The following is a 21,191-nucleotide window of genomic DNA, read 5'->3' as shown; positions in this document are numbered from 1 at the left end:
CAACTTCCTGCTTCATTGTTGCGATGGCTGGGGTCACCTTAGATAAGTGAGAGTACCTCCGCTCCCTCCTGTATTCATCCAACCTCTCATGAACATCTGCAGCGGTCCACTACTGTAATGGCTTGCACTTAAAGATAAGCGACAGTGCAGCATTAGGGCAATGTCTGATGAACATGACTGTGAGCTCACAGTCTCTTTAGACAATCTTCAGTAACCTCCATAGCCCTGTTCAGTCTAAGCCAATATTCAAATGGTTGTTCATCAGTCAGCGAGGGGCATGCTTGAAAAAGCAGTGTCCCTAAAATGTTGTTTCAGTATGTCAAAGATGGGACTCTGGCATTTAGATAAATCAACGGAGGGATTGCTAAGTATGCCCACTTTAACAACATCGCGGGCCCTTCCCATAAGCCTACCCATAACCTCAACTGCTTTGTCCATCACAGATACGCCCCTCTTACGCATGTAAACCATGACCATATCCTCCCACTCATGCACTGTGCACTTTTCAGAGCCCCCCCCCCCCCCCCGAAAGTACACCGGTTCCCTGATATCAGACGTCAATACCAGGTTCAGGCCTGACACATCCATACCCCTAGAGCTGCATGCATTCCCCATAACATTGTCCCCAACATGTCCAACAATGGCCTTTGACTCCAAACAGGAGGCAATGTTCTCCCCAATGGAATGACCAATCTGCTGTACTATGTCTGCTATGATATCCATGGAGACCTCCCCACTCCCTGTATTTGGCAAAACTCTTTCTTACACATCCTTGTGCGTTTCCATGGGTAAACTATCATCAAAACTCCCAAAACCCTCCAGTTTTTAGGCATAGAAGAAACTGGAATTTTGGCTGAACCCATACCAACAGATGATGACAGATTAAATGTCAGGAAACCCCTACCTCTCCCAACACCTTCCGTCTTAACAATGGGAAATCAACACACTAATTTTAAAATGTAAATAGCAAAAAATTCTATATTTTTTTAACCTCACGTCATAATCTAACCTATATATAGTACACTGGTAAAACCCACCCTACTTATATCAGATATACGTTAGAATTACAAATAAACAAGTAACACAAAAGTTATATCGTTAATCTGTGAAGAGAGTCTCAACCAGAGAAATCATCAATTTCAATAAAACAACAGCGAACTCTTGTGGCGAAATGCGATATCGCCATAAACTGCACCAGCAACGTCTTATCTGATTCTTCAACGGCAACCACGGCGAAGTTCTGAGATGGAAATCCAGCGAAGGACGATCCGATCCAGAAGAACGGTCACGGCACCACTGTAACAGTACTCTTCTTGCGTTGTGTACAACCAATCATCGACACGAACTCCAACGTGTAGCACCAGTCATGTAGATTTATTCTGATAGGAACAGCACAAAATTGCACGTCATGCAATGCACGGCTCACCATCCAACTCTGCACTCACGCACTGTACAAAATATACGAACCCCCCCACCAGACACAGTAAGTTGCTAGCTAGTATTAGCGGGAATTCTCTACAACAAAATGCACAACACATATTCACCAAAAAACGCTGGATCTTATGTGTGATGTTCGAATAACATTTACAAACAAATTGATATAAATTGTACATTTAAATCCTCACTTGGGAGTATAAAAATAACTTTTGACGTACAGTGCTTGTAACCAACAACTTGGCTGATTTGGTGCTTGTTCACTGGGACGAATCAAACTGAAACATCCTCCCTCGTAAGCAAGCTACGCAAACCAGCCAATAAGATGCCATGTTGAGTAGGTGAAGGCAAAACAAACTCAAACCAAAAACCCATTGGCTTAACAATAAAGTGGCAAGGGGAATCACCAATATAACCCTGTTACACTTGCCCAGCTACATGTATAGACAATACAATTAGGTAAACTAGATATCTATTCATGATAGTACACAGACCACTATATACATAATGTTGCATTTTTAAAAGGGATAAATTATAGATCAGCTAACTGCATGACCATAGAAAGACTGGGTAAAGTTAGGGATGGAGTTTGACACTACAGCTTCGACGAACAGACAGGCCTGTCATCTGATAGTCAGTCTAATTGAGGTGCTTACGTCTGTGCTTGACTTAGGAAGCCTATCACAGATTTTGAAAGCTGTTTCACTAAGTTTGAACTGATGTTCTTGAGAAATCAGCTACAAATGTATAATGTTTAAGGGAGGGAGTGGCTTGCACTCAAATACACATTTTCTTCAGTTTTGAAAATTGTAATAAAAAAAAAAAAATCAGTCTTTGGAACAGATAATCAGCAGAATTGTGTTACTATTGTACAACATTTCCATGTGATTATTGTATAGTATTTCTGGTCCAACAAGAATATAGCTAATATAATTTATGTGGTTCCAGCTTCAGTATATATTGTCTCTCCCTGTTTCAGCATCACGTCAGACAACTGGAGATGAGAAGAGGCGGGTTTACTTTGAAAGGGGGCAGTCCTTAGCCGAGTATTTTATTTTATTCAAAGCCAACTGAACTGAGAACTTTTCAGCGTGTCCATCAGTTTACGAAGAAGGGTTCACCCATTCAAGTGTGAAATTTTACCCAACGGTTGAGAGAACACTAAAATGGCCCCAATATCCATCAAACGCATTTTAATCAGTGAAAGTGTTGACCCTTGTTGTAAGAATATCCTGCAAGAAAATGGAATTCAAGTTACAGAGAAGCAAAATATGAGTAAGGATGACTTGATTGCGGAGATCAAGGTAAGAGTTTACATATTTTTTCTAATTTGCATGAATTCCACGTAATACATTTTTGTTCCACGATGTCTTTCTAAAATTTGAAAAAAAATCACAGTTGCTATCAAATGTATAATATGGAAAAAGTATGTCGCGTTTGGTCATTGGTTGAATAACCTCATCAAAAGTCCCTCTGGGAAAAAAAACTCCGATGATTTCTGCGTTTCAGACAACTGGATTTTATTTTGGATGATTTACAGCAGTTGCAGTTTAGTGGATTCTTGCATGTGCGATCTTGTCCTCCTCTCTTTGGTGTCGCGCTACAGTGTAGTACAGCCTTCTTGGAAATATGATGCAACTGCAACAAGTATTTACTGATTTCCCTCGTTTGGCCGACTATAGTCTATAAACACTATATAATTACATTTAGACTGGGGCGTTCTTCCCGTTCTACCTCGTACTTTCAAAATGTAGACTATACATGGTTTGATCAATCACACCAGAGACGACTCATCTCATATTTAGCTTGTTTTCCTCATGACATCATGTGATGCCAAATCAATAACGAATGTGTTTGATTAATGCAAAAATTCCAACTATATAAGCTCATTCCTTATCTCATCAAAAGACTCCAATGAACAATAGATAATTTTTGTCATGCACTGGCATCACTATGCATATCATCTTTTTTCCTTTACCATCCAACTCCAGGACTATGATGGCCTGGTGGTTCGATCAGCAACAAAGGTGACAGCTGATGTCATCAAAGCTGCTGGTAACCTCAAAATCATTGGAAGAGCTGGGACAGGCGTTGACAATGTGGATGTGGATGCTGCCACTATAAAGGGCATAATTGTCATGAAGTAAGTTTGCAAAATAATAGTGTCATTCGTTAAGTCGTTGATAAATCCGTGTATCGTTTTAAGGAAACTCCTACAGTTGAAGTCAGAAGTTTACATGCACCTTAGCCAAACATATTTAAAGTACATTTTTTACCATTTCTGACATTTAATCCTAGTAATAATTCCCTGCCTTAGGTCAGTTAGGATCACCACTTCATTTTAAGAATGTGAAATGTCAAGAATAATAGTAGAGAGTGATTTATTTCAGCTTTGATTTCTTTCATCACATTCCCAGTGGGTCAGAAGTTTACATACACTCAATTAGTATTTAGTAGCATTGCCTTTAAATTGTTTAACTTGGGTCAAAAGTTTTGGGTAGCCTTCCACAAGCTTGAATTTTAATGACTAAGTGTATGTAAACTTCTGACTTCAACTGTATGTCTAAATCAAATCACATCAGATCAGTCTTTTCCCTGAATATTAGACTATTGTATGTGTCATTACCCTCTTCTAGCACACCAAGTGGCAACACCATCAGTGCTGCAGAGCTGACATGCACCCTGTTGATGAGCCTCTCAAGGTAAGACACTACAACAGATGATACAGAATACCTCTCGGGCCTAGTTCATGGTATTGGTTAGACACTGCTTTGCACTATACACCCCCATCTGTCCTTTTCATCCTACTTTTACAGGAAAGTTTGATATAATTTAATTCAAAACCATTCCCTTCCTAGAAATGTGCCCCAAGCAGCCATGTCCATGAAAGCAGGGAACTGGGATCGTAAAAAGGTGAAGAGTATTTTGGCTTCCCTTTTATTTTGACACACAAAGCAATTACTCTCACGTGGTCTGCCCCAGTGTCCATCCAATCATCAATAATTCAATCTGATTTGTAAATCTATGGTGTCTCAAACTCTTCAGGGATCTGGGTCAAAGTTGTGTTAATGATTTTTCAGTTCATGGGCACAGAGCTGTACGGCAAAATACTTGGAATAGTTGGACTTGGAAGAATTGGAAAGGAAGTCGCCACCAGAATGCAGTCCTTTGGCATGAAGGTTGTTTCATAATCCTCTGAAAAGTAAAACGATCTTTAAAAGCTGCCTACTGTAGCACGATAGTGGTAACTGAATTTGCTTTCGACAGACCATCGGCTATGATCCAATCACCCCTCCTGAGGTGACTGCTACCTGGGGGGTCGAGCAGATGTCCCTGGAGCAGCTGTGGCCCCAGTGTGATTACATCACTGTCCACACTCCCCTCATGCCTTCTACAGCTGGTGAGTTTTATAGAGGTGGCATGGTTGTGGTACTGGAGGGTATAAAGTGATTAGATTGATTATCAAACAAAAACCCCATTATTTTCCACTTGAGGTTAAATTGTTGTTTCTCCTAGGACTACTGAACGACACGTCATTTGCCAAGTGCAAGAAAGGTGTAAAGGTCGTGAACTGTGCACGCGGGGGCATCATCGATGAGGATGCTCTCCTCAGAGCTTTGGAGTCTAGACAGTGTGGAGGGGCTGGACTCGATGTTTTTGTCGAGGCAAGAATACCACGTCACATCGTTTTTAAAACAAGCCATAGAAAGTTAGTTGCAATTTCAGTTTAATCCACCAGAAAAGACAATTATTACAACAAATACTATGGTTAAACTCAAAATATACTAATTAATAGAAAAAAAAACATTTATTTTGGGAATCAAAAAAAGGTATAATCTTTGTAAATTATATCATAAATAGGACTGTTGGAGTTATGTCACACATGCAGCTAACAAAAATATATATGAAATGTCTGCTCTATCCAAAATTACAACCAACTCATTGGAGCATTACCGCAAAAGTGTTAGAGGGAGAAAGTAAGGAACTTGTCTGTCCATTAAAGATATAATAACAATAATAACAAAGCAAAAACAGGTTTTTAGACATTTTTGAAAATGTATAAAAAATAACAACTGAGTTATCACATTTTACACAAGTATTCAGACCCTTTACTCAGTACAAATCCAAGTCAAATTGATTGGTCACATACACATGTTTAGCAGATGTTATTGCGGGTGTAGCGAAATACTTGTGTTTCTACCTCAGACATTGCAGTAACATCGAACAAGTAATGTCTAAAAATTTCACAACATATACCCAATACACACAAATCTAAGTAAAGGAATGGAATTAAGAATATATAAATATATGAACGAGCAACGTCAGAGCGGCATAGACTAAGATATAATAGAATACAGTATATACATAAGAGATGAGTGATGCAAAATATGTAAACATTATTAAAGTGACTAGTGTTCCATTTATTAAAGTGGCCAGTGATTTCAAGTCTATGTATATAGTCAGCAGCCTCTAATGTGCTAGTGATGGCTATTTAACAGTCTGATGGCCTTGAGATAGAAGCTGTTTTTCAGTCTCTGTCTGATGCACCTGCACTGACCTCGCCTTCTTGATGATAGCAGGGTGAACCGGCAGTGGCTTGTGTGGTTGTTGTCCTTGATCAGCTTTTTGGCCTTCCTGCGACATCGGGTATTGTAGGTGTCCTGGTGGGCAAGTAGTTTGCCCACGGTGATTCATTGGGCAGACAGCACCACCCTCTGGAGAGCCCCGAGGTTGCGGGCTGTGCAGTTGCTGTACCAGGTGGTGATCCAGCCCTACAGGAGGCTCTCAATTGTGCATCTGTAAGAGATTGTGAGGGTTTTAGGTGCCAAGCAACAAAAAAAATCAGCCTCCTGAGGTTGAAGAGTGTGTGGATGGACCATTTCAGTTTGTCAGCGATGTGTACGTCGAGGAACTTGAAGCTTTCCACCTTATCCACTGCGGTACCGTTGATGTGGATGGGGGGTGCTCCCTCCACTGTTTCCTGTAGTCCATGATCATCTCCTTTATTTTATTGACGTTGAATAAGAGATTATTTTCCTGGCACCACACTCCCAGAGACCTCACCTCCTTTTGTAGGCTGTTTTGTCATTGTTGGTAATCAAGCCTACTACTGTTGTGTCATCTGCAAACTTGATGATTGAGCTGGAGGCCTGCTTGGCCACGCAGTCATAGGAGAACAGGGAGCACAGGCGGGGGCTGAGTACACACCCTTGTGGGGCCCCAGTGTTGAGGATCAGCAAAGTGAAGGTGTGGTTTCCTACCTTCACCACCTGGGGGTGGCCCATCAGGACCCAGTTGCACAGGGTGGGGTTCAGACCCAGGGCCTTGAGCTTAATGATGAGCTTGGAAGGTACTATGGTGTTGAATGTTGAGCTGTAGTCAATGAACAGCATTCTTTCATCGGTATTCCTCTTTTCCAGATTGGTTGAAGCACCTTTGACGCGATTACAGTCTCAAGTCTTCTTGGGTATGACGCTACAAGCTTGGCACACCTGTATTTGGGGACTTTCTCCCATTCTTCTCTGCAGATCCTCTCAAGCTCTGTCAGGTTGGATGGGGAGCGTCGCCGTACAGCTTTTTTCAGGTCTCTCCAGAGATGTTAGATCGGGTTAATGTCCAGGCTCTGGCTGGGCCACTCAAGAACATTCAGAGACTTGTCCCGAAGCCACTCCTGCGTTGTCTTGGCTGTGTGCTTAGGGTTGTTGTTCTGTTGGAAGATGAGCCTTCGCCCCAGTCAGAGGTTGTGAGCGCTCTTGAGCAGGTTTTCATCAAGAATCTCTGTTTTTATTTATTTGACCAGGCAAGTCAGTAAAGAACAAAGGCCGTCATTGTAAATACAAATTTGTGAGGATGGCACCGACAGAGAGGGCTGCCTCATTTTTAGTCCTTAGGAAACTTTGCAGTGTTCTGTTTTTTTTAAGCATTTCACTACACATCTGCATGTGACCAATGAAATTTGATTTGATTTGGCCTACACCGGCCAAACTCAGACTATGCTGGGCCAATTGTGCACCACCCTATGAGACTCCGTATCACGGCCGGTTGTGATACAGCCTGGATTCGAACCAGGGTGTCTGTAGTGACGCCTCTAGCACTGAGATGCAGTGCCTTAGACCACTGTACCACTCGGGAGCCCGTTCATCTTTCCCTCGATCCTGACTAGTCTCCCATTCCCTGCTGCTGAGAAACATCCCCAGAGCATGATGCTGCAACCACCATGCTTCAACCTGGGGATGCTGCCACCAACATGCTTCAACCTGGGGATGCTGCCACCAACATGCTTCAACCTGGGGATGCTGCCACCAACATGCTTCAACCTGGGGACGCTGCAACCACCATGCTTCAACCTGGGGATGCTGCCAGGTTTCTTCCAGACAACGCTTGGCATTCAGGCCAAAGAGTTCAATCTTGGTTTCATCAGACCAGAGAATTTTGTTTCTCATGGTCTTGAGTGTCCTTTAGCTGCCTTATGACAAACTCCAAGTGGGCTGTCATGTGCCTTTTACTGAGGAGTGGCTTCCGTCTGGCCACTCTACTTGATTGGTGGAGTGCTACAGAGCTGGTTGTCCTTCTGGAAGGTTCTCCCATCTCCACAGAGGCACTCTGGAGCTCTGTCCGAGTGACCATCGGGTTCTTGATCACCTCCATGACCAATGCCCTTCTCCCCCAATTGCTCAATTTGGCCAGGTTGGCCAGCTGTAGGAAGATTCTTGATGGTTCCAAACTTCTTCCATTTAAAAATGATGGCCACTGTATTTTGGTGGCCCTTCAATGCTGCAGAAATGTTTGGATACCCTTCCCTTTATCTGTGCCTTGACACAATCCTTTCTCGGAGCTCTACGGACAATTCCTTCGACCTCATGGCTTGGTTTTTGCTCTGACATGCACTGTCAACTGTGGGACCTTATGTAGACAGGTGTGTGCCTTTCCACATGTCCCATCAATTGAATTTACCACAGGTGGACTCCAATCAGGTTGTAGAAACATTTCAAGGATGATCAATGGAAACAGGATGGACCTGAGCTAAATTTCAAGACTCATAGTAAAGGGTCTGCACTGTATGTACAGTACCTGTCAAAAGTTTGGACACATCTACTCATTCAAGGGTTTTTCTTTATTTTTACTGTTTTCTACATTGAAATAACACATGGAATCGTGTAGTAATCAAATAAAAATGTATTTTAGATTCTTCAAAGTAGCCACCCTTTGCCTTGATGACAGCTTTGCACACTCTTGGCTTTTTCTCAACCAGCTTCACCTGGAATGCTGCGGTCCTTCACTCTGCGGTCCAACTCATCCCAAGCCATCTCACTTGGGTTGCCGTCTGGTGATTGTGGAGGCCAGGTCATCTGATGCAGCACCATCACTCTCCTTCTTGGTCAAATAGCCCTTACAAAGCCTGGAGGTGTGTTTGGTCATTGTCCTGTTGAAAATCAAATGATAGTCCCACTAAGTGCAAACCAGATGGGATGGCGTATCGCTGCAGAATGCTGTGGTAGCCATGCTGGTTAAGTGTGCCTTGAGTTCTAAATATATCACAGACAGTGTCACCAGAAAAGCACCATCACGCCTCCTCCTCCATGTTTCATGGTGGGAACCACACATGTGGAGATCATCCGTTCACCTACTCTGCGTCTCACAAAGACACGGCGGTTGGAACCAAGAATATCACATTTGGACTCATCAGACCAAATAACAGATTTCCACCAGTCTAATGTCCATTGCTCGTGTTTCTTGGCCCAAGCAAGTATTTTTCTTATCGGTGTCCTTTAGTAGTGGTTTCTTTGCATCAATTCGACCATGAAGGCCTGATTCACACACTCTTCTGAACAGTTGATGTTGAGATGTGTCTGTTACTTGAACTCTGTGAAGCATTTATTTGGGATACAATTTCTGAGGCTGGTAATTCTAATGAACTTATCCTTTGCAGCAGAGGTAACTATGATGGTGTTTGCGACTGCACTTAAAGAAACTTTCAAAATTCTTGAAATTGTCCATATTGACTGACCTTAATGTCTTAAAGTAAGTCTTTGCTTATTTGAGTTTTTCTTGCCATAATATGGACTTGGTCTTTTACCAAATAAGGCTGTAAAAATCATTCAGAAATCATTCTGTATATCACCCCTACCTACCATGTTACAACACAACTGATTGGCTCAAACGCATTAAGAAGGAAAGAAATTCCACAAATTCAGTTTTAACAAGGCACACCTGTTAATTGAAATGCATTCCAGGTAACTACCTCATGAAGGTGGTTGAGAGAATGCCAAGTGTGCAAACCTGTCATCAAGGCAAAGGCTGGTTACTTTGAAGAATATAAAATATATTTTGATTTGTTTAATACTTTTGGTTACTACATGATTCCATATGTGTTGTTTCATAGGTTTGATGTCTTCACTATTATTCTACAAGGTAGAAAATAGTAAAAAAATAAAGAAAAATCCTTGAATGAGTAGGTGTGTCCAAACTTTTGACCGGTTCTGTATATGGGGATACAACCATCCCAGCTCCGCAGATTTCAGTAGATAATTTGATTTGGGACTGTCCACCTGTAGATTATTTTTGTTTGTAAGTTCAAGAATGGCTGAAGAAATGCAACATTTACCTGAAGCTAACTCTGCAAATAGCAATGCTAGGTGATTCGAAAAGTCATAGTTAATTTTTGCTGAGTGTTATTAAATCGATTATCTTTAATTTACAATCTGTAGAAACTATGAGAACAAGGTTCAGAACTTTTGTGAAACAGGAGAGTTGAACAATATTTGGCAAATAGAAATCAAAACCGGATGGTCTACATAGATGGATGGGAGGGGTTGAGGGTAGCTGAAGGATGGGACTAAAAACAAACAAGATAACTTAACCAAAATATACTGTCTGTAAAATGTATATAGTATGTATACGCTGGAAGTAGAAGCCAAAGTGCTGTTGACCATTAGTTTACTCCAATTAGGGGGGAGGGTTTGGGGGAAAATAACAAAGAAAAAAAATATATATACACTGCCGTTAAAAAGTTTGGGGTCACTTAAAATAACATAAAATTGATCACAAATACAGTGTAGGCATTGTTAATGTTGTAAATGACTATTGTAGCTGGAAACGGCTGAATTTTAATGGAATATCTACATAAGCTTACAGAGGCCCATTATCAGCAACCATCACTTTTGTTAGCTAATCCAAGTGTATCATTTTAAAAGGTTAATTGATCATTAGAAAACCCTTTTGCAGTTATGTTAGCACAGCTGAAAACGGCTGTGCTAATTTATTAAAGAAGCAATAAAACTGGCCTTTAGACTAGTTGACTATCTGGAGCATCAGCATTTGTGGGTTCCATTACAGGCTCAAAATGGCCACAAACAAAGAACTGTCTTCTGAAACTCATCAGTCTATTCATGTTCTGAGAAATGAAGGCTATTCCATGCAAGAAATTGCCAAGAAACTGAAGATTTTGTACAGCGCTGTGTACTACTCCCTTCACAGAACAGAGCAAACTGTCTCTAACCAGAATAGAAAGAGGAGTGGGAGGCCCCAGGGAACAACTGAGCAAGAAGACAAGTACATTAGAGTGACTAGTTTGAGAAACAGACTGGAACAGGGAACAGACAAGTCCTTAACTGGCAGCTTCATTAAATAGTACCCGCAAAACACCAGTCTCAATGTCAACAGTGAAGAGGCGACTCCGGGATGCTGGCCTTCTAGGCAGAGTTCCTCTGTCCAGTGTCTGTGTTCTTTTGCCCATCTTAATCTTTTATTTTTATTGACCAGTCTGAGATGTCTTTTTCTTTGCAACTGCCTGGAAGGCCAACATCCTGGAGTCGCCTCTTCACTGTTGACGGACAACAAATGTGCTTTTCTTTCAAAAACAATCATTTCTTAGTGACCCCAAACGGTAGTGTATATATTTATTTACAAAATATATCCATACTTATTTACAAAAATATATTAGGGATTGGAAATTATACAGACAATTACATTGATAGAAGCCACAATATATGTGCAATATTAAATATAATTTACCCACTAAAAAAAAATGACGTTTTATTAATTAATATTTTATTTTACTTGTCTTCCCTTCAATATTGCCAGTCTCACTTACATCATGGCGTTACATTCGTTCTCAGGAACCCCCAAAGAACCGTGCCCTGGTGAACCATCCCAATGTGATTAGCTGTCCTCACCTGGGTGCCAGTACAAAGGAGGCCCAGGCACGCTGTGGGCAGGACATCGCTCTGCAGATTGTGGACATGGTGATGGGCAAGAGCTTGGTTGGAGCAGTGAGTTCTTCTCTCCTATTACAGTCAGGAAAATGCCTATAGGTGCCCGGCTCTAATAGGTTTTTTTTCTTTGATTTGTTTCAGTGTTGCTTATGGTTAGAAAAACTGTTCCCTTCAGACCTTGAAACGTTCACGAATTGAACGTGTTCGTAACAATGTAACACAAAATGTAACCCTCGAGGTTGTTCACAAAGGATTCTAATGATACATTCTGGCAACAAAACTATCTACAATAGTGAGTCATACTTTGCAATACCGTTAAAATCAAATCGCATTTTATTTGTCACATGCTTCATATACAGGTGTAGACTACCAGTGAAATGCTTTCTTACGGATCCTTCCCAACAATGCAGAGAGAAAAAGTGGGACATAATATAAAAATAATAACACATGGAATAAATACACAATAAGTAACGAAAACTTGTCTATATACACAGACTTAGTACTGGTAGTCCATGTGCAGGGGTACAAGGTAATTGAGGTAGATATGTACATATAGGTAGGGATAAAGTGACTAGGCAACAGGATAGATAATAAACAGTAGCAGCAGCATGTGATGAGTCAAAAGAGGTAGTGCAAAAGGGGTCAATGCAGATAGTCCGGGGAGGTTTTTCTTATGGTTTGGGGGTAGAAGCTGTTCAGGGTCCGGGGAGGTTTTTTTCTTATGGCTTGGGGGTAGAAGCTGTTCAGGGTCCGGTTGGTTGTTTGGTTAGTTCGTTTTACACATGAAGTGTAGTAAAACCGGTCGTGCAAAAACAATGCATCTCAATGCAATAGAGCTTCTTGATACACTTTTCGGTCCTCATTCCAAATTATATACCGGGTGGTTGGATCACTGAATACTGATTGGCTGAAAGCTGTGGTATATTTAAGTGAAAATGCCTGAGAAGCTGGTGTTTGGAGGACATTGGGACAGGTGTTGTTAGGCCCAAGACGAAGACCGTGCCAATATATCCTCCATACAGCCGTTTCGAAGGCATTATCACTTTTATATACCATGGGTTACCAACATATTCAATTAATGATTCATATATTCATTAAAAATGTTATTTTGATGAATTTATTCATACAATTTCATCCTTCCACAAGGTATAGTCCCGACACAAATCTAGGGTTGCTACCCAAGCCTGCTGATCTTTATTTCTATCGGTTCTGTTGCCAGAGATGCGACCCAGTCGTTTAGTCTTTTTGTTCTGTATCTATGGAAGCGACCCAGTCGTTCGTTCTAAATGTTATATTGCCATACTGACTGGCAACGTTCTTATCCCTTGCTTGCTTGCTAGCTAGCCAAATACGGCAGGTAGCCTAGTGGTTAGAGTAGGGGTGGACAAACCTTTTGGCTCGGGGGCCAAATCGGGATTTTGAAATTCAACAGAGGGCTGCATTTTTGGGGGGACCAATTGTTTGCAAAAATCAATTTGCGGGGGCCTCCCGAGTGGGGCAGTGGTCTAAGGCATCACTACAGACCCGGGTTCGATCCCAGGCTGTGTCACAGCTGGCTGTGACTGGGGGAACCATGAGGCGACGCACAATTGGCCAAGCGTCGTCCGGGTTAGGAGAGGGTTTGCTGGGCCGGGCGCATGCACGCTGACACGGTCGCCAGGTGTACTGTGTTTCCTCCGACACATTGGTGTGGCTGGCTTCCGGGTGAAGCGGGCATTGTTTCAAGAAGCAGTGCGGTTTGGATGGGTTGTGTTTCGGAGGACTCTCGACCTTCACCTCTCCCGAGTCCATACGGGAGTTGCAGCAATGGGACAAGACTGTAACTGCCAATTGGATACCAATTTTTTTTTTTGTGTGTCTCGCATGCCAGATTGAAGTGCCCAACTGACTTGGTATTCCCCTTTCCCTAACTCACAGTCATGTCAAACAGTGTATCCAGAATAACAACAAAGTAGCTGCATTTGCAGTTGTATAAGCTGTTTTCTAGTGACATTTATTTGGATACATCCAATGAGCTAATGAGGCGATATTTCACCTGGCATAGAAGTGCTCTCTCGTTAGGACACTTACTTAGCTTACTTACGGGCCCTTCTCAACAATGCAGAGAGAAAGAAAATAGAGAAATAATAGCAAAGTAAAACACGTAATACTAAATACACAACGAGTAACAACAACTTAGCTATCTATATACACGGGGTACCAGTACCGAGTCGATGTGCAGGGGTCCGAGGGGGATCGGTACATGTAACTAGGAATAAACCGTAGCAGCAGCGTATGTGAGGAGTAAAAAAAAAAGTTTGTGCAAAAAGGGTCAAAAGGTTAGATATTTAAATAACCTTTTATCAGTCTTATGTCTGCGGGTAGAAGCTTTTCAGGGTCCTGTTGGTTCCAGACTTGGTGAATCGGTACCGCTTTCTGTGTGGTAGCAGAGAGAACAGTCTATGACTTGGGTGGCTGGAGTCTGACCAATTTTAGGGCCTTCCTCAGACACTGCCTGGTATAGAAGACCTGGATGGCACCTGGTATAGAAGCTTCTGTAGCACCTTGCAGTCGGATGCCAAGCAGTTGTCATATTAAGCAGTGATGCAACCCGTCAAGATGCTCTCAATGGTGCAGATGTAATACTTTTTTTGATAGGTTACATGTTGTTCAATTTGGTGTGTGCAGGTGAATGCCCAGGTTTTGGCAAGCACATTCACCCCCGAGTCTCACCAGTGGATCAAACTTGGAGAGTCCATAGGAGCTGCCCTGAAATCATGCACCACCTCTAAACAACCCTTCAGCCAAGTCCAAATCATAACTCAAGGTAAGCACTGCCAGGCATTAGACTATGTCCTAATATCATTCAGTTGCTTCATTTTCTGTGAAACTGCTGATCAGGCTTGATAGATGAAAAGATGTGTTAACATTACATGACCACTGTTCTCAGATCAGTGATCTTAGGGTAAAGGAGAAGATTGATGCCATTTTTGGATGCCATTCAAGCACATTTATTAGTGGAAGATTTTGTTGTGCTTTGGTTTGTCTACCCCTAGTGGTATAATGGTGTAAATCACGAAAGTGTGGGCTCTGGCCATGCAAACTGAACATGGTCTGTTGTTTTTATCACAACCTAGGAGACTGCTTGAAAGATTCCTCCGCTTACATGACCTCAGCAGTAATGGTTGGATTACTTCGTGATGGGTCCCAGAGTTGCCCCAACCTGGTCAATTCACTGACCCTGGCCAAGGAATCTGGAGTCACGGTAAAATGGCCACCATTGAGACTTGGCTAAAGGACATATTTTATTAATGACCTATCTTGTGTAATATAAATAAATCTTATTTGAGATGGATGACATTCTTTAAAAAAAATCTCAGGTAACCAGAAACCACAGTGAGGGTCTGACTCAAGGTGCATGTGAGGTGGAGATCTCTGTCAATGGATCCAGCTACAGAGCTACTGGTTCAGTACAGGGAGGAGTACCAGTCTTGTTGGAGCTGAATAGCAGCGTGTTCCGACAGCCGGTCTCTCTCACTGGCAACCTGCTGTTCTTCAAGGCCGTGGCGTCTCCTCCGCTCCTGCCCTCTGTGACTGGTGATAAAGCTATTTTTCACATTGTAACCTCACTATTGACTAAATTGAGCCATTCTTCTGTCTATTCAGCACAAGATTAGCAAGGTATAACGCCTTATTTGCTACTTATTTGACATAATCAAACTTGAATGATTTCTCTTTTCAGTCTGCATTCTTAACTCTTTACTTTTTCTGTCTTTTACCATCAGGATGTGCTTACACCAAGCTAGCACTTGACAGCAAGCTTGCAAGATGAGCAGAATAACTGTTGATGCGTATTTTACCTTGACTGTCTCCCACTCTTTCCTCAGGTTTGCTGGCCACGGCGGGAGTGGAAATGGAGTCATTCAGTGCCCCTGCAGCTCGTAGTGGAGATCAGTGGTACTGTGTGGGGTTATCCTCTCTCTTGGGGGACCTTGGTGCCTTAAAACCTTTAGTGAAAGCAGCAGCACAGGTCTCTGTGTAAATGGCAGTGAGAGCATATTGTTACAATGCTGAAGGACCAGTAGCGCGTTCCAATGTCTAAAAATCGAACCACTGAAGATTTGAGTAATCTAAATGGTTTCTTTTTTTGGCCTTTTAGCGTTTCAATACTTACTTTACAACATGTAGAAAGTATTTGTTTTATTTAACACATCTAGAAAAAAATACTAAAAATGTCATTTCTATTGTAGAGATGCTGACTGTGTAGAATTTAATAAATACCTGTTACATTATTACAATTGTTTTATATTGTCTTGTATTCTCTACTTGCCGATTTTGCTACATTTTCTCAATGTGAACACACCAGTAGGAAGGTAACTGAAATGGGAAACAAAAAAATAATCCATCTCATCTGACCAATAAACGTATATGCATTTGCTGTGCACCCTAGGTTTCTATGGTGACTAGCCTATTTCTAGCATAAAATATTCCCTTGGGTGCAATAGAGATGAAATATGCTATGTTAGTTTACCAGCCTTTGTATACTGTATATTTAATAAATGTCCTGTTATTTCAACAGCGAAGCCTAAAGTAAAATGTCCGTCACTTAGATGATTTTACTTAGCAGTTAGCAGTGAGGTTGTGAACCACAAAATCAGTGTTGGTCATAAGGTTTGATGCAGCGCTTGTTCATGGCACCACACTACAATCTCTCTTTAGATTATGCAATCCTAATCCTTATTAGGATTTGGCTAAAACTGCCATGGCAACGAACGAGACTAAATGGCTCTGCAGTGGGGGAATTCCTCAATCAAATTAAAACAGGCTACCAACCATACCGTTTTTTTTCACTTGGGGTATTGATTGTCCTTGTGCGCAACGATGCTGTCTCGACTCAACCATTGTCGTGGTTGGAGAATGTGTGTCCAGGGAATAACGGGAACGGTGATTCGCTAAAGCGGTCTATTTGGCTGGTTGTATGTAGCCTATTATCTGTGAAGCAGGCTGGAGTATATGGAGCAGGGTGACAGCCGGCGCCTCTCCAACTATACACAGATACCAAAATAGGACAGCGGTGTGCCACAAAGGTCCTGAGAGCTAATTTGAGGTTAGTGTCTGCGAGCGCCTGTTTCAGTCCAGAAAGCGCAATTCATGTCATTAGACGGTGGAAAGGTAAGCGTGAATGAGGGAATATGGATTTGAAGATGGTTGGTACAATGTGAATAATGTTTAGTTGTATATAATCCAGTGGTTTGAGAGTAGAAACTCATGTCCCCTGCTGATTACTCGAGAGCCTTTATTGCACTCTCAGATCGTAGCCTACTGATGTGTGTATAGATTTAAATAGCCCTAATGTTGTAGTAGCCTATGTTGTGGGAAAGATAGAAGCAAATATGCAAAGAAAGCCATTAAAAGCTATCAGATTTTAGTTGTTTTTAGGCCTATAGTATATAAAATGACACAAATTAAAGCCACAAATTATGAATGATATGTTCTATCTTCTTTTCATTTTCTAGCCACTATGTCAGACAAAGGAAAAGGAAGCTACATTTATGACTTTTGTGACATCGCCCATCCAAATGAACTATTGGATGCTCTGAGAGAGTTCTACCTAGGTGGCATATTCACCGACATCACCCTACAATGTGCCACGGGACAGGTATTTTACTGTCACAAGGCAGCATTGTCAGCCCGCAGCTCTTATTTCAAAGTCATGTTCACAGCCGACATGAAGGAGCGGTCAAACAACCTCATCAAACTGACAGGGATTGATTATGACGTTCTGAGTGCTTTGGTGAACTACGTATACACTTCCAGGGTGAACATCACGGAGACAAATGTACAGAGCCTGCTGGAGGCAGCAGACCTCTTACAGTTCAGCTCAGTGAAGAAGGCTTGCGAAGACTTCCTTATACGCTTCCTGGATGTGGACAACTGCCTGGGTATGCACTCTTTTGCTGAGCTGCACATCTGCCCTGAGCTGGAGCGGGAGGCACGGAGGGTAATGCTCAGCAGGTTTGAGGACCTTCTACAGCAGGAGGAATTCTTGGAGGTGGACTACGACAAGCTGAGTTCCGTCATGTCTCTTAAGAACATCAACGTATGGAAGGATGAAGTTCTCTTGGATGCGGTGATCAAATGGGTCACCTATGACATTGTTAACCGTATTGATCACGTTCAGGGCCTACTCTGTTGTGTCCATCTTGAGCTGGATGAGGTGCACTTCAAGACTGCCCTGGATGGACAGAGGCAATGCTTACTGGGCAATGAGGGAAAAGTAAGGTCATTGATTATCAACGCATTGAAGTCCAACTGCAAAGAGACTTCAGCGAGCAGGAAGAAAGTGTCCTCAAGCATGTATGTTATTGGAGGGTACTACTGGCATCCGCTCTGTGAAGTCCACATATGGGATCCAATAAGCAACACATGGGTGCAAGGAAAAGATATGCCTGACCAGACAAGAGAGAGCTATAGTGTATCTTTACTGGGGGCAAATATTTATGTGACTGGGGGTTATATGACTGCGACCATTGAAGCCCTGGACACAGTTTGGATTTATAATGGTGATTGTGATGAGTGGACTGAGGGATGCCCCATGATCACTGCCAGATACTACCACTGTTCTGTGGCTTTACACGGCTGTATCTATGCCATAGGAGGGTACAGAGGGGGAGCTATACAACTTGAGACTGAATTCTATGACCCCTTAAAAAAGAAATGGTTCCCTACAGCCAACATGATACAAGGTATGAAAACATAAACAGAAGCACTACACAGAGGAGTTAGTTACAATGAGAAGACACCTGAGCAAACATGCAGGTCTGTGTTGCTCTAGTATTGCCCTTGAATTTGTCCGTTCCACATGGTTGGGCCAAAAGCTATCTTGGCCACTCATTCACTATTTGATTCTCAGCCATTGACCTGTAAATAATTACTTTCAAGTTATTTTGCATATTAAAATAACATGCAAAATACTTTACCGAGTAGCACTAATGAAATCAGGATTGTTTTGGCTGTTCACTGTTTTTGATCAAATGCTTCCTCTTTCAAAGGTGTAGGAAATGCCACTGCGTGTGTCATGAATGACACAATCTATGTGACCGGTGGCCACTATGGATCCAGAGGAAGCAGCACCTACGAAAAAATTCAGGCCTACAGGCCAGACATAAATGAATGGAACATTGTCACAATCAGTCCTCATCCAGGTATGACAGATTTTGAAGGAAGTGGGCATTTTATTTGAAATTTGTATTCAGTAATATTTAGTAAGGAAATCATTGTACTCATGCTTTCAGAGTATGGCCTGTGCTCTGTTTCTCTGAACAACAAGCTGTACTTGGTGGGAGGACAGACTACGATCACCGACTGCTACGACCCAGAGAGAGATGAGTGGAGGCAGTTGTCAGTGATGAAGGAGAGGAGGATGGAGTGTGGTGCTGTAGTGATCAATGGCTGCATCTATGTGACCGGGGGATATTCCTATTCAAAGGGGACGTATCTGCAGAGCATTGAGAAGTATGACCCAGAGCTGGACACCTGGGAGGTTGTGGGAAACCTCCCCAGCCCAGCAAGAACACACGGATGCATTTGCATTTACAGTGTGTAGTGTCTTTTTAATGTACTTTTACAACACACATCAACTAAATCCCATGGATGCAGCTCCTTCGTGCCATACGGCCCATGAGTGGTAGGGGCTATGTATGTGTGTGACAGGTGCTAAGAATCTTTTTACAAAAAGTTACGTTGTTTAGAGTGTCTTTTATACCCAGTTGGCCAAAAATGAAGGTTCAGTGACAAATGATTGCTGCTGGTTTAATATTACAAAAAGAGCACATCATTTTCAATCCATTTATACATCTAACACATTGGTTCTCATGCACCGGGGGATTACCAGTTATGTAATTTTGGCTTAGACAGGTTAACCTGGTAGAGCTCTACACATGCACACAGTTTTTAGACAAATCTCTACATTTGAAGCACAAATGTCATCAACCATACATCTGAATCTTAGGGTTTGGGGGATGCACAATTATTCCGGTTTCCGTTGTTTAGACCTCTGATTCTGAATGTAAAAAGAATGAGCTACAACAGCTGTTGGTAAAAACCAAACTGATGATTATGGATGCAAAAATGTATAGGCAGAAGCAGACCACTGCCTAAACGTTGCAACAGTCTGCGGTTGATTGATTCAGTATGCACCTGATTTTACTTGATAAATGTAACTTTAAAGATGCAATATGCAGAAATGGCTCCGCCATTTCCTGGTTGCTTGTCCGCCATTTCCTGGTTGCTTGTCATAGTTCGCCTAATTTCAGTTTATGTGACAAAAGAAGGAAGTATAGTGTTGAGAATCATTGTACCATCTAAACCGCTGTAAACCTTTTCAATAAACAAAAATATTGTATTTTCAGCTGTTTGAAGGTAAAATATGAGGGTGGGTGAAAACAGATTTGGGTGCTGTGGAATCAGTGAGGGTAACCAGAAGTGGTCTTGTGAAAGTTGTTTGTGTTTCTGCTGGTCAAAGGGAGCAAGCACTCTGTGTTAAACGAATGTGGGCAAGAGGTGTGAATTATTTTGCTCTCAAGAAAAGGGCGCCATTGAAAGGAGTGATTACTGGGATAGCGGTAATTGTGAAAGCTGACAGGTTGAGTTTTTCAGGATTAGAGTCGTGCAGAAGTTGTCATATGTTGAGGCAGTGAAGAAGGTAAAAGAAGATGCGTCAATGGGGAGGGATCCTAAGAGGAGTGGTGTGAGTAGTAGATCTGTACCAGTACATAAGGATGAACCAACAAGTGATATATGTTTCAGTAAGATTGGATTTTTGGCATTTATAGTAATGGTTGTCAACTGTACTGCAGGGATGAAACGTAAGTCACAGAAAATAGCGGTTGTGGTGGCAGCAGCAGAGAGGTATTTTGGTATGCGAGACTTGACATCAGAAGAGTTACAGGGTGTGTTAAGTGGTAGTGTACCATCATTTCAGACTGTTGGCCTGAAGTAGGACTAAATATATTTAAATAGGGGAGTATGGTATTTTTTTATTTTTTTTTATTTGTGAGTTTCGCATTAGATGGTAGGGTATTTGTGTATTTTAGTATAATTGAGTTATACTCCAGTCTAATAGGTGGAGGTAATGCAATATTTATTGTATGCCAACCACCGTTAAACCTCATCGAATACGAATTTAGGCAGCGCTGTACTGTAGTCTAGGCTTCAGTGCAGAACGTAAAACCTCAGTACAATGAGGCAGATATTTCACTGGATGTATAAATGTGAAGCATCCGCTTGGCGTTTCCACTCACTGCCAAATATGGTAGTGAGAGGAAGCCCATGGGCGGGCCCTGAGAGAAGATGGACCCATATCGATTTTGGCCGACATTCTGCAAATGCTCTCATCGATGAAACAGTTGCTCTCAATACAGATGTCTGTTCCCAAAACTAGAATATGCTATGAACAGAGTGGACTAAGTTTAGTAGACTTTACCCTACGCAAAAGTTAAAATCGCACTGTGTAGAAGGAATGCAAAGGCGAAATGAGCAGAGTAGGCGTTCCCTAACGGACAT

At 42.0% G+C, this 21,191-nt stretch overlaps 2 protein-coding genes across 4 annotated transcripts; both read left to right on the top strand.

Moving 5' to 3' along the window:
* Window positions 1-2,482: 2,482 nt before the first annotated feature.
* On the top strand, window positions 2,483-15,919 carry phgdh (phosphoglycerate dehydrogenase). The gene is made up of 12 exons (XM_021579062.2): window positions 2,483-2,738; window positions 3,426-3,577; window positions 4,071-4,136; window positions 4,293-4,347; window positions 4,515-4,613; window positions 4,702-4,834; window positions 4,951-5,099; window positions 11,553-11,705; window positions 14,316-14,454; window positions 14,765-14,892; window positions 15,008-15,224; window positions 15,515-15,919. Exons 1-12 carry the CDS (start codon window positions 2,601-2,603, stop codon window positions 15,667-15,669), a joined length of 1,584 nt encoding a protein of 527 aa, XP_021434737.2. The 5' UTR covers window positions 2,483-2,600; the 3' UTR covers window positions 15,670-15,919.
* Window positions 15,920-16,058: 139 nt separating this feature from the next.
* On the top strand, window positions 16,059-19,984 carry klhl23 (kelch-like family member 23). Of its 3 annotated transcripts, none has more exons than XM_021579060.2 (4): window positions 16,059-16,734; window positions 17,144-18,373; window positions 18,680-18,832; window positions 18,923-19,984. In XM_021579060.2, exons 2-4 carry the CDS (start codon window positions 17,149-17,151, stop codon window positions 19,231-19,233), a joined length of 1,689 nt encoding a protein of 562 aa, XP_021434735.2. In that variant the 5' UTR covers window positions 16,059-16,734; window positions 17,144-17,148; the 3' UTR covers window positions 19,234-19,984. The 3 variants fall into 3 exon arrangements, with proteins under 3 accessions (XP_021434735.2, XP_021434736.2, XP_021434734.2); XM_021579061.2 differs by having other exon boundaries at window positions 16,059-16,799; window positions 18,958-19,098; XM_021579059.2 differs by having other exon boundaries at window positions 16,302-16,799.
* Window positions 19,985-21,191: the final 1,207 nt, after the last annotated feature.

The sequence above is a fragment of the Oncorhynchus mykiss genome, chromosome 22 (genome assembly GCF_013265735.2).
Source record: "Oncorhynchus mykiss isolate Arlee chromosome 22, USDA_OmykA_1.1, whole genome shotgun sequence".
NCBI lineage: Eukaryota > Metazoa > Chordata > Actinopteri > Salmoniformes > Salmonidae > Oncorhynchus > Oncorhynchus mykiss.
Note: the sequence above shows the minus strand (reverse complement) of the source record. Positions and strands in the feature narration are given on the sequence as shown.